Source organism: Condylostylus longicornis, unplaced genomic scaffold (genome assembly GCF_029603195.1).
Source record: "Condylostylus longicornis isolate FDR11 unplaced genomic scaffold, ASM2960319v2 ptg000018l, whole genome shotgun sequence".
Classification (NCBI taxonomy): domain Eukaryota; kingdom Metazoa; phylum Arthropoda; class Insecta; order Diptera; family Dolichopodidae; genus Condylostylus; species Condylostylus longicornis.
In genome coordinates this window covers 3,451,119-3,476,229 of record NW_026577987.1, presented here as the reverse complement: position 1 = coordinate 3,476,229, position 25,111 = coordinate 3,451,119, and the positions used below count along the sequence as shown (strand labels likewise).

The 25,111-nt window shown below is 24.5% G+C and overlaps 4 protein-coding genes across 6 annotated transcripts; 3 read left to right on the top strand and 1 right to left on the bottom strand.

Moving 5' to 3' along the window:
• Window positions 1-1,474: 1,474 nt before the first annotated feature.
• On the bottom strand, window positions 1,475-6,884 carry LOC129606204 (uncharacterized). 2 transcript variants are annotated; one of them, XR_008696756.1, is made up of 5 exons: window positions 6,502-6,884; window positions 6,141-6,410; window positions 5,568-5,703; window positions 4,624-4,744; window positions 1,475-4,534 (listed from the first exon to the last, which is right to left on the bottom strand). XR_008696756.1 is itself a non-coding variant. In XM_055516366.1 (4 exons), the coding sequence occupies exons 1-4, from the start codon at window positions 6,707-6,709 to the stop codon at window positions 4,675-4,677; spliced, it is 684 nt and encodes a 227-aa protein (XP_055372341.1). In that variant the 5' UTR covers window positions 6,710-6,884; the 3' UTR covers window positions 4,543-4,674. The 2 variants fall into 2 exon arrangements, 1 of the variants encoding a protein (XP_055372341.1); XM_055516366.1 differs by lacking the exon at window positions 1,475-4,534 and having other exon boundaries at window positions 4,543-4,744.
• A 4,728-nt stretch (window positions 6,885-11,612) lies between these two features.
• On the top strand, window positions 11,613-13,420 carry LOC129606431 (caspase-7-like). Its single transcript, XM_055516763.1, has 2 exons — window positions 11,613-11,845; window positions 12,718-13,420. Exons 1-2 carry the CDS (start codon window positions 11,656-11,658, stop codon window positions 13,200-13,202), a joined length of 675 nt encoding a protein of 224 aa, XP_055372738.1. The 5' UTR covers window positions 11,613-11,655; the 3' UTR covers window positions 13,203-13,420.
• Window positions 13,421-15,569: 2,149 nt separating this feature from the next.
• On the top strand, window positions 15,570-16,793 carry LOC129606446 (E3 ubiquitin-protein ligase TRAIP-like). 2 transcript variants are annotated; one of them, XM_055516781.1, is made up of 3 exons: window positions 15,570-15,796; window positions 16,269-16,596; window positions 16,664-16,793. In XM_055516781.1, the coding sequence occupies exons 1-3, from the start codon at window positions 15,684-15,686 to the stop codon at window positions 16,670-16,672; spliced, it is 450 nt and encodes a 149-aa protein (XP_055372756.1). In that variant the 5' UTR covers window positions 15,570-15,683; the 3' UTR covers window positions 16,673-16,793. The 2 variants fall into 2 exon arrangements, with proteins under 2 accessions (XP_055372756.1, XP_055372755.1); XM_055516780.1 differs by having other exon boundaries at window positions 16,269-16,786.
• Window positions 16,794-20,093: 3,300 nt separating this feature from the next.
• On the top strand, window positions 20,094-24,448 carry LOC129606362 (sorting nexin-17). Its single transcript, XM_055516665.1, has 7 exons — window positions 20,094-20,538; window positions 22,267-22,934; window positions 22,989-23,151; window positions 23,222-23,428; window positions 23,544-23,753; window positions 23,807-23,902; window positions 23,962-24,448. The coding sequence occupies exons 1-7, from the start codon at window positions 20,476-20,478 to the stop codon at window positions 24,097-24,099; spliced, it is 1,545 nt and encodes a 514-aa protein (XP_055372640.1). The 5' UTR covers window positions 20,094-20,475; the 3' UTR covers window positions 24,100-24,448.
• Window positions 24,449-25,111: the final 663 nt, after the last annotated feature.

The window sequence follows — 25,111 nt, the reverse complement described above, 5'->3', positions numbered from 1 at the left end:
AAGAAAAACATGAAATAGAAATTAAATTAAGTTGTAGAACTAAAAAGACAAAAATAAAATAGCAAAAAGTCTATAACTACAAAAACTTTTGAATATTGTTAAATTGTTTCGAGTTAATTTAATTACTAAACACGTACATATTTACATATATACAATATATAGAAAATAAAAGTTAAAAAGAGTATGTAAAAAAATCAGTTCATTTCTTGAAACTGCTGAAAAGGCAAATTTACTTACACAATTTAAGAAACACACATACATTCACAAATACATATAAAAATTTTGCAATCAGATTTTTATTTTCATTAAATTAGATCAAACAACTTTAAAGCTGAATTCACTGAAGTATTCGTTTTTTTTTTATTCAAAAATATTTCTGTCACAAATGTTTCCACAAACTTCATTAAAAATAACATAAACTGCATATATGTATATACATATATGCAGTTTATGTTATAGTTATCAAGTATATGTATAATACAAATATATAATTATTTAACTTATTATATATTATAATATTATATTTATAAAATATATAAATATATATATACATATATATATATATATATATATATATATATATATATATATATATATATATATTATATATATATATATTAACAATATAGTATATTTGTTGTTTCCTAAAAATTTCATGTTTTGTTCATGTATTCTTAAACAACTTTTCTTAACACATGCAAAATTTTTGAAAAATTTTTCGAATTAAAGTTGAAGTTAAATCAATCTTTTGGGAGGGAAAACGAGGCTGTGAATTCAGCTTAAAAGTCATTAATAAAAATTCACTAAAAAATTAAGTTAATTAATATTACGTTTTAACAATATTTCATTCACTCCCGAACTTCCCCGAAAAACTAGATGACATGTTGCCAAATGGAGCTTATACATACATACATAACATATATAAAATTCTATACAAAAAGTAAATTCGACCTGCAGTAAAAGTGTACCAGTTATAGTACATCAGTACACGAACCGACGATATTTAAAATAATTAATTTATGTTTTCTATCATGCAGAAACGAATTTACGTAGGTTAAAATCAACTATAATTCTATACAACTTGATGTATTATATTTAAAATATTTTATTTAAATTTCAATATTTTATTCAAGTATGTACACATAACGTATACATATTTTCTATTTTTTTGGAAGTAAGTGACGGAAATTTTTATTGTATACAAATTGGTTTTGTAGCAAAGCTGTGAAAACCCCTATTGTGTTTTAGTTGTGACGGAGAAGAAATATTTCTTAATAGATATTATGTATTTTGAAATTATTTGCAAATAAGATGCATTAAAAAAAAGAAATTGCAAGTTGAATAAATCACGCCAATATTGTTATGAAGTTCAATTAATTAAAACTGTAATCAGTAAGCTTATAAGATAAAAATTTTAAAATTGGAAAGTTATTAAATTTATTCGAAAAGTTTACCTAAGTATTGTGACTTATAATGGTATTTGCGTAAAAAATTCAACTCATTCTGATTTCAAAATTTCAGTAACACAGTTATAGTGTACTATTTAGTATATAAGTTATAATTGTCAATTTATATGGCGATATGGCGTTACTGCAATTTTGAAATCGAGTTATTTATATAAATACATATAAGTCAAAAACTATATATGTAACAAGTGGCAAAATGTACTCATATAATAAGTATTTTAATTATTGAAACAAAAATTGTTTAATTGTTAAAACAAATTCACTAAATGTTTATTTATATAAAAAAAAAGAATTATATTTTTTTGAAAAAGAAAAAGTTGTATAATTTTCGTGTCTAAATGGTACCTTTATGTGCGCATAAGAATTTTTAGAATAAGTTTATTGTTTTGTTTTCTGTTTTGTAAAATGTTTGTGTAATCTTTTCATTTCATAAAAACTATTTCTGTAAAACTACATACATATTTACTTTTTAATTTTAAGCAATTTTTTTTTTACATTTGTGATATAAACACTACCTAGAATTAGACGCATGTCATAATTTAAATTGAATATTTCTTTTGTTAAAAATGCATTTTGTTTCATAAGTACATAATAAAAAATGTAAGAATGTGATGAGAATCGTGAGAATCATATTCATATAGCGTCTTGTAGAGTCAAACTGAATATGCACAATAATCGAGAAGTTATAAAATGAAATTGTGTATTATTCTGCCAATCTTATAATTTCTTTGTAATATTTTTTCAAAAAGACATTCAATAAAATCGATAACATTCTTTAATAATTAATTTGGAAACATAGTTTATTGTATTTTTAATCATCATTTACTTTAATTTTAAAGAATAGTTTTCCAATTTTTACAGTTCATATACATACTTTTATGTTATAGTGACTATTATTACGTTACGCGGACAGGCGGAGGCCTGTCAAAAAATACAGATTTAATATTTTTTATTAATATTAAATGAAAAAAAAAGAAAGAAGGAGAAAAAAAAACAAAAATTCGTTATCACTTTCAAATGAGAAACTTATGTTTAAAGCTGAATCGAATTTAAAAAAATGTATTACTGCAATAAGAAACTTTCTCACTTAAAAATATTAGGTTTATAAGTTATCCTTTAGTAGTTTCATCATTTACACAAAGACATACCGTGTATATTTATATTTCAAGTATAATAATTTTTAAATTAAAAATAATTATTATTATATCACTACGAATTGGCAATAATGCATGTATCCAATGCAATAATTTAAATTAAGAAAAACAAATTTAACATTTCATTAAATTTTATAATTTTTAATGTTGCGAACATTTCAAAAAACTTCGTTATTAAAATAAATTTCATTTTAAATTACATTCCAAATAAACATTATTATTTTTATCAAATTAAATAAAATAAAATCAACGTATATTCATATTAATATATGCAATATATAAGTTAATATATTATAATATATATTTGTAATATATAAAATATACATTATATATGTATAATGAAATGAAAAGAAAACAAAAATAAAACAAAGAACTGATTCAAAAACAAATAATTTTTAAGTATTAAAAATTTAGATATAAAAAAAGAAATTATTATTAAATGAAAATAACTGTACTATTATTCTATATTGCAAACTTTTGTTGTGCAGCAAAATATAAAAAACAAAGAAATTAAATAATAATAATAATATTAAAAAAATTAGAAAAAAAACGCATGCAATAGAGTAATATTTTTGTCATTTAAGAAGATTAAACTTAAAATATATAAGAATAAATTGCAATTATATAATAAAATTAAAATAAAACTAAAGTTAAAAAAGAAAAAGTTTAAAATTTGCATACACACACAAAAGAAAAGAAAATACAAAAAGAACAAAAAAAAACAACAAAAATACTTAAAATGAAAAATAGTAAAACAAAAAAATTATACACAAAAAAGAGATAAGTACTTTTGGAAAATTCCAGTTCATCATTGATAAAATCAAAATTCAAAGAGAACAAACTCAGATTTATCCCTAAAACTGACAATTATACTAAATGAAAATGAACTTTTATTATAATTACAGCTTAATTCAATATGTAAATGTAAAATTTTTCTAAAATTATAAAAAAAAAACAAATTTGAATTCTTAAGCTTACAAAGAAAGCCTTTTAGAATTTAAATAAAAAATTTATGATTTTGAATTTTTATTAATTTGAGCTTTTATTTCACATAAGTACTTACAGAACGCAAAACAAAATAATAAAAGATATAAGAAAATGTTTTATGAACAAAAGAGAAAATAAATTAAACGAGTTTAACATATGTTAAGTAAAAATTTATTATTTTTGAAACTTTCATTTCATTCATAATTATTAAAAATATTTTGTTTTTGGAAAATAAAACATTTTTTTAAAAAAAATTAATCAAAATTCAATGAATAATATTTTATTTCTAAACCCTCTATTGTTACAAGTAAATGAATATTTTCTTACCAACCTGCTAGAAGCAACCGTCTTATATAAGATTATTCTTAATTTTAATCTCATAATTGCATCTAAGGTAATCCAACCATAGTATGTATTAATTATTATGCCTTGATTTACATTTCAAAATAAAAGTATTGCTAGTAATAAGTAATTGAAAGTAATTCAAAGTAATTATATAGTAAAAATAGTTCATACCAAGCAATTTCAAATAAAAGTTAATACCATGCACTATAAATAAATAATTAGTATATGAATACATTTTTCATGTTGAACAGGCGAATTTATTGCATAGTGCTTTCACTAAAGCGGCATCACTTTTAAGAATTCGTTTTCACTTCGGAAAAACATTAGTTTCAAGAGTTTAAGAATAAAAGAGGAAGTTCTTGGGGATATCACTATTTAAGAAACGTGCGTGCAACTGTTCATATTGGCGTTCATAGACTTAAGTCATCCAAAACTATAAGAAAACTTATTCGGTTCTCATTAATACTAATTGCAATTGCAAAAAGTATACATCTTATTTTATTTAACAAAGGAAAATATATTTAAATTTTAAACAACCTTCACTAAATTTTTACTAGTCAATTTAAAAATACAAATTAATACCTAAAACAAATTATTTTCCAAATTTATTTTCTAAATAAAAATAATTATAAAAAATGCTAGCGTGAATTTCAACCATAATTAAAAAATACATTAAGTACCACATTTATATAATGCAAATTTGCAATATAGTTGTCATACAATCAAATTGTGAATGCTGATAGCATCAAATCACCGTGAAAATGATCCAAATAACTGGGAATTTGTTTTTCGCTGCAACGATTTGAATTTAATTAGCGTAAGAAATAAAATACGAATATAAATTTGTGCAAAATAGTAATATTTATCTTGTTATACTAAAATAATATTACATGCTGTGTAAATTAATTTTTGGTATATGTGCATATAATATGATTCATATAGTTAGATTACACTGATAACATTTTATTGTGCAACATAACATACGTTCATCAGAGCTAGATTAAAAGAAAAATGAGTCTCCAAAAAGCCTTGATACGTTTTTTTGTAAAGTGCTTAAAAATGTTTGTAATTCAAAAACAACTTTTAAATTTTAGTCAAAAATCCATTTTGCATTTTCTAGCAAAATTGATTTTTCCAAAAAGCTTCTCAATATCATTCTGTTTGGTCGTCTCATTCTGATTTCATTAGAAAAAAATTTTTCTTTTATTTTTTTTTCATTCTATAAATGAATGCCATAATTCGACATATTTTGTTACATTAATTAAAGTAATGTTAACAGCTATAATAGATTGTTTCAAAAAAAGTATTTTCACTGGTTCAAGGGCAAAGTTCACCTTTACAAACATTAGTTTGAACAGAAATTATTGAGTTTAAAACTGAGGTAATGTAAATATCAGTTTTTGACTTATATTGTTAAATGGGATGTAATGAGGAGTAAATCAATTGATAATGAGCAATTAATTAATTTTCCTCCTTTAAACTTTAAGTACGAAAAGAAGAAATTGTTAACAGGAATAAAATAGTTTCTAAAACACGCTCATTTATGAACAACATTGTGTTTGATTGAAATTTTTTGGTTTAGTTTGATAAAAATTTAATTTTATTCTTTACTTACTCAGTTTCTTCCTTTATCGTTCGTATGGTATTTTTCATTATTCTTTGAACAGAAAGATTTAAACCATCATTTTGCAAATTTTCGCAGAATTTCTCAATGAAACGACTTGCATATTCATCCTGATAATTTGAGCAATCTAAAAAATTAAAAGTATATTGATGTGTACGTTTACAAAAAGTAAATAAATTTTAATTATAAAATTTAATAACAGATACATATGTATTTCACATAATAAGTATTCTAAATCATAAAGAGATCATCATCATAAAAATTTAAAAATTTTAATTATACTAAAACTTTAATATTACCAATAAATTAAAATTAATAAAAAAAATATCGCTTCATACAATTAACACTTTTTGTGAATTAAAATTAGAATTGTCACACTTTATAAAAATATTAAAGCGAGTACATATTTTTAATTCAACTACATACGTAATATATATATGCAGTATAGTTAATCGATATTTATTAAAATAAGTTTCTAAGAAAAATCTTAGAATATTAAAAATAATATTACAGTAATTTACAGTAATTAAACATGTGGTTGAATATAATTTTTTAAAAACCTACTATATCTCGATGCATAGCAGATTATCATTTTAGTTGGTGTAAAGTATTCACGATTTCCGGTCATTGGTGTCGAATCAAAAATATCAAAATTATTTCTACAGGCTTGTATTAAAAATAACTTCGGCTTATTTTTTAATGTAAAATTCTTCAAAAATGCTAAAATGATTTCATTATGAAAATAGAGTAATTGGGGTGCAATATTTTCATTTTTATGATGTAAAAGTACAGCTGCTGCGACATATTTATATCTAGCGAAATCAGCTTTCTCAACTATAATTGAAAATAATGTAAAAATTTTGAATTTATATTTTAATATTAATATTGTTAATATTTTCAATAAAACAAAATCAACTTAACAGACTTTTTGTCAATTTCTCTATTACTTTGTCCTTTGACGTTTCTTCGACAATTTGAGTATCAGCATTAAATTTTTCGAATGTTTCTATTAAAATTCTAATTTCATTGTCACTGTTTTTTAATAATATGGAAGAATTATCCGCATGTGATATATTAGGATTCCCATCGATTTTTTTTAAGTTGAATATAAATAATTTTCCAGTATTTGACATGGCAATTGAAACCGAGTTATAAAAAAATAAACAAGTTCCTACAGCTAAAAAATTCACACTTAACTGCTTGAGCGACAAAGTAACACTAAACACATAAGCGCCAAAATATAAATAAATATTGAATCATTTGTTTTTCTTTATTATAAGCCGGAATTAGAGATCACACAAAATATCATACAAAAGTTCCTTATCTCAATAAAACTAAATAATAAAAATTTAATAAAATATTTTTACTGAAAACACTTTGGAAAACAGATGTACTCACAATTTCATTTAAAATTTAAAAAAGCTTTATTTTACGTGCATATATGAATGTATATGAATATATTCAAAAAAATTGGAAATAAAGTGCGCATTAGTTTTACTCTGTCCGTCCGTCGGTTTGTTTTTCGCTCTGTCTGTTTACAAAATTTCTACACCTTTTAATATATAAAGTTGAAACTTCTACGCAAATAGCTCTATACCAAAAACTTATTTCTCTAAAAGAAAATTTTTATGTATCTATCTCCCCCACTCTAACACTAACTCTAAGTTTTAAAAATGCAATTTATTGCCCTTTATTGTATTAAAAACATAAAATCAATTTTTTATAGGCGGTAAGTTGTAGGAGCCCGAAATTTTAACAGCTCTTAGACGCAAATAAATATAGTTCATTTCAAAAGAAAATATTTCCCCAGCTCTTATATTTGGAAATTTGTCACATGGAAATATTCACTCCTTATACGTGTTTACGATACTGTAAGATTTTTTAAATTTCTATAAAATATATAAACTAACGGAAAGTGCCATGCCAACAAAAATTGTATTTATATATAGTTTACCAAGCTCGACAATTAATGCTTCTTTAATTTATTTTTGTTTTGCACATTCCAACTGTATGCAAAAATTTAAAATATATAATTTGGCATGTATGTACATATGTATATGAAATAAAGTAATTTCAATAATAACATATATTAGTAGAATATTCACTTGTTCCAGAGAAAAGTGTTAATTTGCTAACAATTGGTTTATTTCTTAAAAAATTCACATAATTTATGAAATTGTACATTAAATATAAGAACCTGAATAAAAAAAAAACGCCAACAAAATTTAGAATAGGTTATGGTATTCCCCAATCCACCATCGAGTTTCGAATAACCTCAATTGTAGTATATTGCTCAATTTTGTGAAAGAAACCCGAAACTATTTTGTTTGATCAAATCTATTAACACATTTTTTAACAATATTTACTTGAAATTTTCAATTAACCAACATCGAATTTACGAACAATGAACTTCATATATAGGTAACCAATTTCCGTCGCAATCAAGGCAATTCAAGGTACGAAATATAAAATTATTCGTAGAATTATTTACTTCTCTCTCTATAGTAATTCATTAATTATTATGGTGAGAGAATTATGATATTAAGAGAAATAAAGAAAAAAAAATCCGATGTGATCAGCACATAACCGACCGCAATGTGTATTGTCTAGTTAAGTGAAAATACAGAATATTATAAAAATGTCTGTTAAATATTTCTTTCCAATTTTTAGAACATTAGTTAACATACATTTTTAGAACATTAGCTTACATAGTTAACATACCTAGAAAAATATAAATTTGGCTCTGAGTAGAATTTCGCTGTGTGTTACCCGAATTCCCTGAAATGCTCGCAAGTAGGTTTCGGTAACAACCAGAACTCAAATATCAAATTTTAAGAAATTCCATCAATTCGCTGATCTTTCCAAAAAATTTATATGTTCATTGTTTTAATACGAGGAATTTAAATATTAAATAACAAGCAAATCGGTTGAATATTTTTTTTAAAATGGTCAAAAATGTAAAACAGGTCCGCTATAAAGTGCAGTTCCCAAAGCCTGGTATATCTTAAAAGTTGATCAATCCGTGCCATGGCCGAAATAAACTTACATATAAAATTTCATCAAAATCAGTACAGCCGAACTGCAGATATACGCGTACACACACAGACTGACAGGTTGCTAAAAATAGTTTACCTACTATGGAGAAGTGCATTTTCACCGAAAACTCGATATGCAAAATTTGTTGCCATCACATAACCTACCGTATACGCAATACGTTCGGTTAAAATTAACCATTTAAAATTCTCTTTGAATAAATTCAGAAAATTGTATTTTAATCGTTCTCAATTAATTGGGAAACACAAAAGAAAAATTAATAGATATTATTGAAAAATATCAAGATTTATTTTTATGCATTCATAATCATTAAATAGTGTACTCAAAACATTATTAGTAAATTAAAGAAAACCACAAAATAAGCTTTTTGGGTAGAAAATAACATATTGTATCCAAACATGGATATAAATTTTTTGATTCCGTCTGTAATATTAGAATGAACAAAGTTTATAAAATTTGATCACAACTAAACTCAATTGTTTTTAAATTAATTATTGTATACTTGTTAATTTTTATAAAATTTAATTTTGCAATTTTTTATATCTTTTTTCGTATATTAATTATATTTGGTTTTAATAATCAAATTTTTTGAATTCCACTGAAGTAATTTTAGGCTTTATTTTTAACATTATTGGAAAAAAGATTTTAAAATAAAATTCCGTACGAGCGATTAAGCTCATTTGAGTTTCTCTTAAGTAAATAAAATAAATAAAATAAAATAAAGAATTTGGAACAAACTTTATTAGAGTGACACTTTTCTTTAAATGCAAAAACAGACGTTTTTTAAGGAGAATAACTATACATACACTCATAAGATTCACGGAAAAAATTGGTTTTATAAAAGCAATATAGTAAGACAATATCGTGATATATTTGTATATATGTACATATGCTATGTATTTTTGATATTTGTATAAAAGCACAATGTTCATACGTTACATTTCTGGAATAACATCAAGGTGCATTTTCGAATATACATATAGATACATTATACAATATAAGTTACGTTTATGAAAACCCCTAAAATGAAACATATACATATTATCATTGATGGTATACTATTTTTCATTAAGATAAGAAAATTTTATTTGACTTTCTTCTTCTATTTAAACATTTTCTCGCATCGCAGCTTATACTCGTTTCGGTAAAACTGCGGTGTATGTAGCCCCAGAAAACATTTTAGTTTTTGGTATCACACTACATAGTGGCAGTTTGTTTGATATATTTAAAATTTGAGTTAATTAAATAGAGTGAATTAAGTCTATGTATATGTATGTATAAATGTACATATGTATGAAATATAATAAGGAATAATTTTTAAGTTTTAAGGAGGAAATGAAACGTGTGTAAATTAATTTTAGAAAAACTTCTATCTGTTAGTCTATCTGAGAAAATTCATATCTAGGTTTATTGTGACAACGGATTGTTTAACCTTTGAGGTTTGTCAGGTCTAACTAAGTGAATCTCTGCTACAGGCAAATTTTATGTTCTTAATTATTTTAAATTAAACAAGTATCCGATTTTCTTTCAATTTCATAAATAAGTTCTTACAAGTATGATAATATATGAAACCAAAAAGCCAAAGAAGCTTCTCAAAAAATCTAATGCTTACAACTAGACATTTTCCACGAACCAAAATTTCATTTTTGTCAAAATACAAAAAAAAATACAAAAAAATAAATATCTAGTTTTACTAATCAAATATTTTGGAAATGTCGGGTTGGAAACAAAAATTCATTTCGGCTTTTTCTTCGATTTTTGGTCATATCTTGAGAAATAACACAATTTTTTAATGTTTAAAATATGAGCTTTATATTTGTAAAGAGAATAATATGCCAAAAATGTAGCTATAGTAGAAATTTATAGAACAATACGAAATCAAAGAGTGAAGGTGAGATGTGTACTTTTCAAACTTTTTTTTCATATCTAAATTCTTCATATTTAAGACAAAGTCCAGTTATACGTTTTCTAAATACGATTGTGAGACATTCAGTTACTAAGTTGCAGAGCTATTTCTTTTACCTCTTACTTCCGCTTTTCAATTTTTATTAGAATTTTTGCATTTTCAAAATCTAAAATTATATTTTTAACTATTTCTTTAAAAAAAAAATATTGATTGTCGTAAAAAAAAAAGAAATCATGCCTGGAAAAAATTTTGATTCATAAAATTTTGAACTTTAAATGAACAAATATTTTAAACTCATTCTTCACCGCCTTTTCGTCGTTTAATTTTGTTTTTGGAGTTTAAAGTTGAAATACATACATATATATTAGATGAATTTTTAATGTTACGTTCTTTGCTGAATACTTTTTAAGGGAAAGAGGTAAGTCCTTAATTTCGTTGCTTTTATCTGTGCTTTAATTTCATAATTTTCAACTGAAATTATTAAGTTACGTTGTAGATATTAACGTCATCCGATAAATTTTAAGCTTAAATGGTCACCTACTAAATTATTGAGCATTCAAACAACACTTCAATTTTAGTATCACTTCATACAAAAGTATGATTTTGATGTTTTATTAAAATGATCTAATGTAAAATATGCTTTTGCATTACGTTCATATAAATGTAAACATAATGTGTCTAGAGTTCGCAACATTAATTAATAATGATGAATAATAAAATAAAAATAAGCTATGTGATTTATTTTTGCTCATTACTTTCCTTTTACAAAACTAAAAACTTTGATATTTTCCAACTGTCTAATGTCTAACTCTACTCTTTTGTCGTAAGTGCATTTCTCTGTTCTTGCTTCTTTTAAAAAATAAAATTTATTTCAATTGAAACTTGAATGGCTTTTACAATCAACCGATAAAATAAATTTGATTTAGCCATTGTCTATACAATGATTCCTTATTTTATATTATAAACTTGTTATCTTATCTTAAATATTATATCTACATACAATATACAAAAATAATAAAATATGAGCATAAAAACTCAACTAAAGTAATTACTTTAAATTAGTTAGAATAAAAAATTGCAAAAGTACAAAGCATTAAACTTAACATCTTAATATAAAGCATGGCTGAACAAAAAGCAGGAAAACTAATTATATTTAATATGGAAAATTTTGAAAATAACAGATTTTCAAATTTACCGGGCTCACAAGATGTCGAAACTTTACAAAGTACATTTAGAAAATTTAATTGTGATGTAAAAGATGTACATAAAGATTTAACAAAGGATGAGTTAAAGAAAGAAATAGAAAAAAGTAAGTGAAAATTAATCTGTTTATTATAATAACAGACCCGATTCAGTTTTTTATAATATGAGATCCATTTAGGTTAACATAAATAATTTATTAAACATTCATGCTTTTGGTTTTAAAAAAATGCAAAATATAATTGAAATGAATTCGAAATGTCAATTTAATAACAAGAATTATCTGTATTAAATACTACTTTCAACCAAACCGTATACGAACGTCAAAAAATTTAAACAATTACTGAAATATTGACGAATATTTTTGATATAGAGTGTAGAGGAGAATTTCATAATAGAATTTTTTTCTTTACATACATATACACATACATAAATATTTGAAAATAAGTTCTTACACGTATTGTTATAGATAAAAAAACATGAGTTGATCAATAACTGACAGAACTGTGTTTTTCCTGAATAACATAAATTCGAATACACTTGTTTTTATGTTCAATAAACACTTATTTCAAGTTTACTAAGAAAATTTTTAATTAAGATACATAACTCCAAAAATTCTAATTCCGTTCATAGTTGAGATAAACTTTTTAGGATTTGGTTTCTCTAAGAAATAAGTTTCTTCGTTTTTCATAAATAATCAATAATTTATTTACGACGTCCTACCACGAAGTATCATAATAACTAATTTTTTGAAAGAAAAATAATATTAATTAATTATTCGTAGTATATTCTTACTTATAAAGTTTTTGAAAAATTTGGATTGCCCAAAAATTAAATGACTGTAGAACAGATATTTTAAGGTGATTTTAATTGTATCATTGTAAAACACGAAGCTAGTGTTTTCTTTATAATTTTGCAATTAATTTCAAAATATATTTTATATTTATTATATATTTACTAAATACTAATTTTCCCTTTCAGTTTCGAAATCGAATTTCCAAGATTATAAATATTTAGCTATTGCAATTTTGACCCACGGTCATCGTCAAGGTATGATGGTTGTTAATGATTGTAAATTAATTAACTTAGACACTCATGTGATACTACCGATATTAAGAAATCGTTCATTAGCAAATAAACCAAAATTATTTATCGTCGATGCCTGTAAGGGAGGTTTCGATTTATTATCAGCTCATACAGATGCTAAACCATTTTTTGATGAACCAATCATCGGAAACACTTTACGCTGTTATGCAACTACTGAAGGTTTTAAAGCATGTGCCACAGAAGACGGCGGATCAGTATTTACTGCTGAATTTTGTAAATTTCTAGAAAATGAAGGCAAAGAGAAATCAGTCGAAGATATTATGAAATTAACAATAAAGACACTACAGAAAAAATATTTTCAAGTTCCTTCCTATGAAACTAACATGACAGACCCATTTATTTTGGGGGATTATATTTAATTAATACTAAGCATTTTTATGTAAAAATGAACTAATATTAAAAATAAAGTTCGCTTCATAATTGCAATAATGTATTCAAACACAATTCAGTTAACGAGTTGTTGTTGTTGAATTTTATAAATTACATCATTAATTATTATAATTAATAATAATCGTAATTATTGCAATTTTGAAAGTGTTATAGGTTTAAATAAAGAGATTCTCAAAATGTAATCCTTATTATTTCTACAATGTTTGAAGACCAATAATTATTATCTAAAGCAAATTTCAAATTGTTTTTTAAGAATAAAGCGGTAACACTTATTATTCTATTATATAATGTATAATGTAATGCTTTATTTTATATAATGTAAATAAATTTGGAAACAGAAAAAAAATTTGTGACATCTACGACAAGTGTAATGTTTAAAGAGCTCAACTAAGTATTATAATTATATTTTTTAATCTTGAGAATATTTTTTTTAACTTTAAATAATTTGATCTTGTGGTTTTCTTTATAGTTTAATGACAGAAACTGATTGACTTTTCAAGTTAATCAGATCTCAGTGGTGCAAATTAATTTTTGTCCTATACTGTACTGCAATGCAAATCAAATTAGTCTGAAACTTTAATAGCTTATTGGAAATGATTATTTTGCTGGAACAAAACCTTTTTGCTACAACTTTCTTTCCAAGTTATTCTTACTTACAGTTTCTACATAAAAGATCAATTTTCAATACTGCATTTTTTCGACATCATAAGCTCCATCGGATATCTACAAAAACGTTTGCACGTTGTAGTACGTTTGCACATTGTTCCTTAATTCTTTGAAAATCAGAAAATGAGGAAGGTTAGCGCTATAGGTCGATTCGACTTGCCCTTTTTTTGAAGATCTTAATCAGCTTTTGGTTTCAAGAAAGCGGCATATGTCATAGAGTTTACCAAAGAATCATTTTCTTTGGTAATTTTTACGGCATATTAGGAAACTATCAAAAAATTGGGAAACAAGAAATTTTCGTTGGAGTTTTATAATCAAGAGCTTATTAAGATACTTTAAAAATGAATATCGAAGGCGGTAATTTGTGGGAAAAACCCAAAATATTTCATAACGTGACTGAAAATTGGGTTTATTGTGTTAAATTCTAATTAATGATACATTCCACATAATATCTGGCATATTACATGCATTTCCTCAATTCGTTCTACATTTTATTTTAAAAAGTTTGAAAAGTTTTATTCATTAACCTTATGCTAATCTTAAAAATTTGAAATACATATATTTCGAAAATGAGGTGAATTTCTCGATATTATAAAATTTGAAGTATGGTTTGAAACATACATAAAACTGTACGTTATTAAAAAAGGAAAATTAAATAAGTAAAAATGTTTCAGTCTACCATGCACTTTGAAAATCTGAGTTAAAAAATTTGTATTTAAAATATCTAGTATTTGCTTTCATTGTTGTATGGCAATTACCCGAACACTTCAAACCATTCTATAAAAACTTCACGGATATGTCTGACCTACAACTGGACGAATATTTCCGAATATTTAAAATTAGCTTTTCGAGTTGTATGGGAGTTACCCGAATCTATCACGCAATTCCACAAAAACTTCAGAGATATACATATGTGATCTATAATTGGGCATACGACTGCCAAGTTTCATGATAAAAAAAATTTATTATTTTTTCGACTACTTTAAATTAGCTTCTGGAGCTAAATGGCACCTACCCGATCTTGTCAAGCCATTCCACCAAAATTTAAGGAATATACATATCTGACCTCTAATTGGATACACAACTGCCAACTTTCATGAATGTAACTTTATTATTTTTCCAAATATTTAAAATTTGGAGTTATATGGCAGCTGACCGAATCAGTGCAACCATTTCACTAAAATTAAGATTAACAGTGTATGTATAATCTAATTTGACATATTTTTACGAAATTTAATATTAGTATCTCTTTTTGTTTTTGAAATTTTTAAGAAATTATGTATGGGAGATACCCGAACCCATTGTTCGAATGGGATATTTTGATACACATATGTTCCGTATACTTATGTACATACTATGTCAAAATTTTCTTAACATAATTGAATTATTTCTAATCGCGAGAATACTCAGTTATCTCTTACTTTTAAATTTTTATATAAACAAACATTTATAAATTATACATATATACATATACACGTACCTACTATACGATTATATACATACTTAATTGGACATTTGATTAGTTTAGGACACTTGATTAGTCATAATAGATTTCGCCTTATCTTAACTTAACCGCAAAAGATATTGAATTTAAGGTAATACAATTTTGCTAATTCTTAAAAAATTTAAAAAAAATTCACTTGTTCTTGATAAAAAGGTTGCTAAAAATAAATAATTTAAATAAAATTACTTTTTAAAAATATTGATATTCCACAATTAAAATTAATAAATAATACGAATTATTATTTCAACGAAATAAATAAATAAAAAACTGAAAATTTATTATGGAAATTAGCTGTGCAATATGTGATGATAAATTCAATACAACTTGTCATATCGGAGCTACTCTATGTGGGCATGTCTTTCATTACGAATGTTTTTCAAAATGGGAAGAGAGGTAAGCTTGAATCGAATTTTGTACTTTGAGCTCGATAATTTTTAATAGATTCCAAAAAGCATATAGATTCTTCTATTTTTTTTTACGTTTGCTCACTTTTTTCCCATTAATCTTCTTTTTACCAAACCATTAAAGCTACATTGTCATTACATTAAAAAAGTCATAAGCGTCAAAAGCTATATATTAGAACTACGACAAACATTAATAAAATGTATTTCTTAATGTATGTAATTCTAACATAGTCTTAAATTGCGGCAAGAAATATTAAGTGTATAAATATTATATATAGAGTGCTTAATATTTACACACTTCACTTTTAGATATTGGATAGTATACTATAAAATGCGTAGATACGAGTAATATACATCATTTTCGCACACTTGCAAATGTATTACAGATGCATATGCATATATGTATAAACATATGTGAAAATAAACTATATTGAAATTCAATCGTAATTTATATTTTTTAGATCAAACACTTGCCCCCAATGTAGACTGGTGGTTGAAACCAATGATATGCGTAGATTGTATTTAAATATTAATCAAGAAAAAGAGTACCATCTTGCTGAAAATTGTGTTGCTGAAGATTTTGCTAAAGAATTGGATTTTGTTTTAGAACAAAATAATTTACTAAAGAGTGAATTTAAAGTAGGAGAAGAAAATTTAGAAAAATTAATGTGTGAAAAATTATCTCTCCGTGATGAAATAGAAACTCTTAAAGCTAATGTAGAGGAAACTAATATTAAATATACAAATTTAAAACGTAATTTAAAAAAATATAAAAAAGAAACAACAAAGGTAATCGAAAACTTACAAACATTGGGCAAGGACTTATGCAATATACAAATTCAATTACGAATTTTAGAATCAATAGAAGAAGTGACGGATGAAAATGACGAGGTAATAGAGTCAAGTTCAAGTGAAACATAGAGATTTTACGTAAAAGTACAATCATTTCCAATTTACTCTATCCAGTAATTAAAATTAATAATAAATGTGTTACAATTGTATTTTGGCAAAAAGAGTAGTTAATTTAAATTTAATTTAAAATATAACTCTCTTCAGTTAGATTTAATGGAAACTTTCAATTAGTATAAACAAAAATTCTTATGAATAAAATATGTATGTCCAAGGACACTTACATATATTTAGCAGACATCCAATCTAGAGTAAACTTTTTAAGTATGAAAAATTTTGCAATTTTCCCATTTTTGCCAGACCCACCTATTAAGCTTCGTTTATATATGCACTAGATTTTAATTTCTGTTATTTTTTTTCTTTCTTCACTCCTAGGAGGAGCATAGGGCTAATGCATGTGCATGATATCATGCCCTAGTTTAATAGCGTCATAGAGTTAACTAGGTAGGTAACTAGCCTGCCGTTCTGTTATATAGCAACATAAAAAAAGAAAAAAAATATATAAAAAAGAAATCGCAAACAGATGATTAAAGGAAAATTACATATATAACAATATTTTTTCTTACGATTAGGAGGGCTGCCATTCTGGTAGATTTCTACATAACTGTACTTTAGTGGCTTTTACAGAAAAAAGTGTTGTTTGCAGACCAAATTCTTCTTAATATTTTCAATGCATACGTATGTGTCTTTTGTTTTATCAACTCTTGACATTTTTGTTCTTTTACTTACACAATCACTCGGTTCTGAAAATTTCAACAAAAAAATATGTGGATAATTACAAACAAAACAGAATGCGGATATCAAATATACATAAGTTAATTTTTATTTTTAAAGAATAAAATATATTATAAATAATATAAAGGGTTGCTTAACATATTGTATTTAGCATTCTGTTTAATAAAGGAACCTGAAGAATATTTATTCTGTATCCGAAAAAATTATTTTAAGACATGTTAAAACATGAATAATCTGTTTACATTCTACTTATAATAAATGTACTAATTATATTTCATTTTTTTAACGTATTATTCTTAAAATTGTGAACAAAAACATATGTACTGTTTACGTTTGATAAATACATATTTTAAAATTTGATGTTTATTACATATTTTATAAAAATTTTATAAGTTTTTTCAATTGTTATGCCTGCTGTTTCCTCTTTTCGAAGTTTTTTCAAGTTTTGGTTCAAGACAGACTTAATAATAATATAATGGAAACCCGAAACGTACAGAATAGTTGAATTTGGATTATTTGGGTGTCTTATTCTTTGACAATAAGATTGGTTGCTGTATAAGACCTCCAAATAATTAAATCATCTTCCCCAGTCCCCAGACCTTAACCTAATTGAGCATTTGTGGGACTATTTAGATAAGAACATTAAAAAAAGGAGAAATTAGTAACAAGCAAGAGCTGAAGCAAGTGATTTTAGAAAAGTGGCAAAAAAATACATTCTGAATTAACAGAAACACTGGTTGAATCCATGCCTAGGAGATTAAACGCAGTTTTTAAAGCAAAAGAAACGCATACTCAAATATTAAGTAACGTTGTTTTTCAAAAAATTAAAACACTTTTTGTAACTGAGCGGTTTTTTTTTTTTTGACATGTAAAAACGGCTATATTTTTGAATTTGTTTAATTTTGGTTTTGTTATTGATTTTTTAATGTTATTTTTTTTTTCATAAATTTTGTTAACAATTGAGTGAACTTTTAATTTTACAAATTTATTTTCAAATTACATAATTTAAATAAGAGATATTAAGAGTTAAACAAAAAAGATTCTACAGAGCGGTTTTCTTTGACGATCATAGTATTTATTTTGATATTCTTAAAATTATAATAAAAACTTCAATTTTCTTTTGAAAAGAATGTGAAACTAACGAAATGTTGAAATCAAAAATGTCAAATAAACTTGAAATCAAAATAAGCGTAAGATTTTGTAAATCGCCCTTAAATCGCTCGTTAACTTAAACAGTTTAAATATTGGCCATTTTCGTATTAAATTGTGTTGTTATTTGTAAAATACCAAGAAAGTATTTTTAAAAATTTTCACTTCCACATTAATTTGCCATTGTTTTTTAACTTGTATAAAGAATTGTCACTATTAATAAGAATTGTAGAACGTAGAAACTCAAAAAATTGTCACTATTTTTGGTTTGATATTAAGTGTTGTAAAATATTGTACTATTATTGATATTAAGTGCTGTAATTACCACCTATTTTTACTTTTCGATCACATTAATCAATATAAAAAGTAGTTGACATATTTAAGAACCGTTATTTTGACAAAAAAAAAATTAATTTTAAGATTTTTATTTAAATACATCAAATTTTGAAGAAAATGGCAAGAGTGAGATAAAAGGTTTGTAACAAAAAAAAATTTGTAATAATACTTTTTTACGAGTTAACATTTAGTATAAATTTCTTTGCGATATTATATACAAATTAATTTCTTCACGTTATTATACTACCTTAAAAAAATGTGAAGAAATGAATTCTCATGTCTAACCAAAAAACAAAAAAAAAATGTTAAAAAAACTTTATGGAGTTTACACATCAAAATTTGTAGATTGCAAATTCAATTGATAATTTGTAGATAGTAAATAAATTTAAAGTGTTATACACTTTACTATGATAAATAAACGTGCCAGTCCTCAATTCTACCGAATGTTTATTCGACCTCTCGTATTGTTACAGTTCAGTGTTTACGTCTAAAAAACGAAAAATACAAAATGTAATCGAAATTTCCATAAAAAATGTATAATTAACAAACTCATCTGAAATTTGAAATGTAACTACTATAACGTATTCCTTAAAAGAATACTATAATGTATGAAACTAAAATGAAAGGAAAAACATTTCGACAAATAAACACTAAAATCAGTTATCATTGTAGGAAATCTATGAGCATAAAATATTTATATACGCTACATATTAATAAAAAATTTATATTCTAATACATTACATTTTTACGTTTGATTCATTTTACTTTTAATGATGTTAATATAATAATTTTAAGTTTTTTTTTGTTATTATAATTTGTATTTCCACGAAATATTGAAAAGAAAATGCAAGACTGAAAAGTTTTCAGTCATAACAAAAATTCTTAGATGAAAAAATTTCTTTTGGCAATAAAGTGAATCAAAAAATGGGAACTTATTTGTTCCATTATTTTTGGCTGAAAATAAAAGTTTTTTTAATGACACTCTAGGCTGCGTACATTTATTGTGTAAACATGATCATAAAGTATGATTTAGATTTTTAATCATGGTAACACTTCTGCTGTCTGCAGGAATAAATTGTCAATTACTGGCTGAATCTTATTTTATGTCAATCAATTTCTGATAAGTAAAAAATAAAATACAAAAAGAAAAGGTTTTAATTCTGTTTTTAAACTCTTAAGTCTTAAGTAGGTTGTTTGTTTTTCTTTCAATTAAACAAGGACAAATTTAAGAAAGAAAAGTACTTTAAAAGGGGGGCTATTAACATAATATTCTCATATATTATATTTTTGGCGTTTTTTTAAGTAAAGCACCAGTTATCATTTTGATGAAGTAGCTGAATTTGTCTCAATATCTGAAATATTAAGGTTTCTTAATCATTAATTGAAAGCCCCTATCCGTTCTGCTAAAAGTCAATTTAATAATGAAATTTTTTAATTCTTAATTATATATATGAAAGTATAAATTTGTGTTATAAAGTAAAAATGATTTAAAATTCAGTTGATTAAAAATTGTGTTACTGCAATAAAAAAATTGTAATTATGCATTTTTCAATTCCGGATACTCAAGATTTTTATAATGAACGCAATGGGACCTCTTATACAGTAAGTTTTTTTTTAATTTTAAAATTTTTTATAGCTTGCAAAAAAAGAATGAATTTTGAGGTTTTTTTTTTAAATTAAGACACAAAATGTTTCTATAGTTTTTCAAGAAATTAGAGAAACAAATGTAAAATAATTCGCCGCCCACGGTTTTTTACAACTAAAATGAGTAATGGTAACAAAAAGATAGGAAGTAAAAGCACCCACCTCAAATTTATTTCCAATTTAGTGACGTTTTAGTCAAAAATTTTTAAGGTGAAATGAATTTTTAATCTTGTCTGAAAAATATACAAGTTAGTTTTGAAAGTAAAAAATATTAAGAATGGTATAGCTATACATTTTTCAATAGTTTAAGGAAAAAATGACATAATCAAGTAACTTGAATTTATTTTTTATTTCAAAAACTTGTGCATATTCATTCAACAAGAACTCGTTCATATAAGCTTTTTCTTGAGTTGAAAATATAATTTGAAAACACTTATATGAATCTACCTAGCTACCTCTACATATGAGTACTACTATATAAATTATATAGGTACCTAATTAAGAATTTAGTACATAATTTATAGTTTATAAACAATGCTATGCATATTATGTATATACATACATATTTGAGCAAGTATCAAATACAGAACGGATACAGAATACCTATCAACCTACTTGAATATTTTTTAATGGGTACAGTTAGAAATTAAAGGATTTTTTATAGTAAAACCAGAAAGTACTTTATCTATCCTGCAGACATAAATTTGTCTTTTTAAAAACTCAAAATGTGTGGTTATTTTAAATTTAATACTGCTCAATTCAATATTGTATATTCTTTATTAAATCTTTCAGTTATTTTCTTTCAAAAATTCTTTTTAAACCTTACAGTCGTAAATTTCTTTCAGAAATTAAGTACTTAAAATTCGTTAAATTTTATGTTTCAGATACAGGTACTGCAGGATTTAATACGAACCCACTTAAAAATTGTGTTTAAAATTTATATTGAATCTTTAATAACTTGTTTTCAAGATTTTAACTCCGCTATAATAATAGTATCTATAATCTATATTTATCTGTTGGTTAGAATTTGACTTTTCAATACAATCACGTTTTATGCACTAATTTTGGTAAAATTATTTTTTATAGTCAATATCATATTCATTATTCATCTATTGCTCTAATGCTTAATGAATTAAATTTTTTCTAGTAGTCATGCTGTTACTAAATTGGGAGAAGTATTTAGGTATATACATTTATTATTTAAGTTTGATTGTAAGACGAAGAATTAGGTTAATTTTTGTGATTTAGAACATACTCCTTTTGGTAATGATTGTAATATTTTATTTTAAATTTATATAACCCGCTTATTATGTTATTTTCGTTAACATAGTTATTTTTTTTTCGCTTAACGCAAGTACTCTCCATTTTACACTTTTTCTCCTAACCTAATTGAACGTTGAAACAATTCTTTCGAAATATGTTTTTTTAAATCTTATAGCACTAAAGATTCTCGTATCCACATTGTACTATACTTTAACCACACTCTTAAATGAAAAACTAATTAAAAAAATCTTCCATAGTTTTGTATGTGTAACTTCATTACAGTCTTACATTTGGAAGAATTCCAACCACCTACATTACTTATTTATATTTTTACACATATTTTAAACTAAAATGACTTATGTTTATAGTTTACAAATTAGAAAAATTTGGTACAAATAATAATACAAATTTGTCTATTTTTAGGGATACAACATTCATATTAATGGAATATTCCATTGCTGTTTGAGATATAAACAATTGCACAACTTCAATGAACAATTGAAAAAAAGAATTGCACATATTATTCCAACGAAGTTAAGTAATAGTTATTCCAAACTACAATTTGGTAATGAGAGCTGTGCGGATTCCAACGCAACGGCAGCTACTGTAGGGCCAAACGGGAAACAACACTATAAAAAAATTTGCATAAGACTACCAGAATTTCCACCAAAAAAACTCCTCCCACTATCTCAAAGCCAATTAGAAATAAGAAGGTATGCTCTGGAACGTTATATTCAATTATTAGGACAAGATCCAATAATATCAAAAACCGATATGCTATTTACGTTTCTATTAAATGCTCAACAAGAATCCGCTGGTATTGAACAACGGACAACGACACTGGAAACGTATTTAATGAACGGATACAGAATAGAAATAAATTGCTTAACAACGGATGCATCTTCCAAAATATTAGAAATAGCCTGTCAAAATATCGGTTTACCAAATGAAATGATTCATTATTTCTCTTTATATTTAATGCGTAAGGAAAACGATGATAATATTGCTCTAGTGAGAAAATTAATGGATTTTGAGTCGCCATACATATCGCAAAGACTGCTATCCGATTGCCAAATAGTTATAAGAAAATGGTAAAAAATAAACTTTTTTTGTTAATTTTTCCCACATTATTGAATTAATTTTAGCTACTGGGATCCGTGCTATGATATTCAATTAATGCAAGATAAAATTGCCTTAAATTTGCTTTATATACAAACTGTAAGTGATATTGAAAAGGATTGGATTATTGTATCACCTGATATAAAAGCTCAATTAAGATCACTTCAAGATAGAGGCAATAAAAAAGAGGTAAGCTTACAAAAATAATGTTTGTAATTTATTTTGGTTTTCTTGTAAATTTTCTTAATTTTTGTCACAGTATTTAGATATTGCAAGAAAACTACCGTCTTATGGGTGCATTCAATTTTCAAAGGCCAGTGTAGATTACCCAGAGCCAAACACTTGTGCAAATATAGTTGTAGGGAACAGCGAACTGAGCATACGGATAACAGATGGTCTTAAAATTCAAGAGACTAAATTTAAAGTAACTAGAATGAGATGTTGGCGTGTTACAACAACTCATAATGTAAGTTAATCTTTAATAAATTATTTGAATAAGTGAATATGTGTTCTACGTATACATCTTTTGCGATAAATTTGTAATAAACATTCAATACAAGCACTTTAATTATTTTTGTAAGGTTGATGATTCTCAAGACATACCATCAAATTCAACTAAAGAATTCATAAGCCAAAGTTTAGAGTTATCATTTGAGTATTTAATGAACAAGGATAGTTTAAGATGGATAGTAATAAATAGTGAAAATGCAATGCTGATGTCAGTATGTCTTCAGGGAATGGTTGATGAATTAATTAATCAAAAAGAAGGAAATCATTTCACTAACATAAAAGTAAAATATTTGTTCTAACCTTTGCCTTGCTTTAAACGATTTCATTGTTTTAGATTCAAACAGATGATTACATTCCATTTCTATATATTAAAAGAGATGACAGTAATCGAATATCCGATTCTAGTTCTTCAGACACAATTTCTAGCTTAGTAAGAAAAAATTTTATATAAGATATTATTTTTTATAATTTTCGTTTTGCATTATTTAGAATGAAATTGACATGCAAACTACAGGTGGGGAATCTTTTTCAATGAAACGTAAAATTAAAAACAAAATTTCAACAACTGTTTTCTTTACGAAAGGACGTGAATCAGTTTTCGAGGAAATTGGCGATGATGATCTTTAAAATATTCCTTTTTTATATTTTTAGGATAAGATGAAAACAAAATAAGATTATATTTTATGTTATATTTGTTTATATTAAAATTTTAAATATTTAATGCATAAAAAATAAGTACATTATGTTTTATATAAATTTATAAATTAAGGTTAAAATATTTTAGTTAATCAAATTTACATATGTAATAATATTAAAAAATTGCAAAAATTATTGGTTATCAAATTTATATTTAGTTTAACAGAATAAATTTTATATTTAGGAACTTTTCAACTTTTTGTTTTTAATTGAATGCAATTTTTTAATACTCTTTTTGTTCTATCAACTTATATTTAATTTTTGTAGCAAAATAATTAATTAAATATTAATTTTTTAAGCTCTGCTCATCTTTTTCATTTTTACATCTAATCAAATTTTTATATACCTATAAATAAAATGAATTCGTGACTTTATCTAATATACATACTTTGTAATTTGAAATTGCCATGTGTTAAATTCTTAGAAAAAAATCACTTTTATAAACTTGATTTCCTTTTTTTAATGTAATATTTTTACAGATCTATCAATTGCCCAATCCAAAACTTTAAGGTGGAATTATTAATTACATAAGTAAAACGTATTAATAAATAATGTAACAGCTTTCATTTTTTACTAATTTTATGCTACTTTCACTCTAAGATAGAATTTCATTTTAAAATAATTGTTCAAAGTAATCCATTCAAAATTAATAAGGCGCTCGCAACTAATTACGAATAAAAAGCTTCTTCGAATCTCAGCAAACCTTCATTCGAATAAAGTAATATGTATAATATATTTTTTATTTTTTTAAATCTTCATTGATTTTGATTTTTGTTATCGCCTTTTTTTTTATTTAACGTAGAGAATAAGGAATTTCAAGAAATAATCAAAACACAGAACTCAACGAACATTAACATTTGAAGACAAAGTATGTACACAAATTATTATATTCAATAATTAATAATAGTGGTGGTGGAAACTTGTTCTTTGAATCTCGATAGTT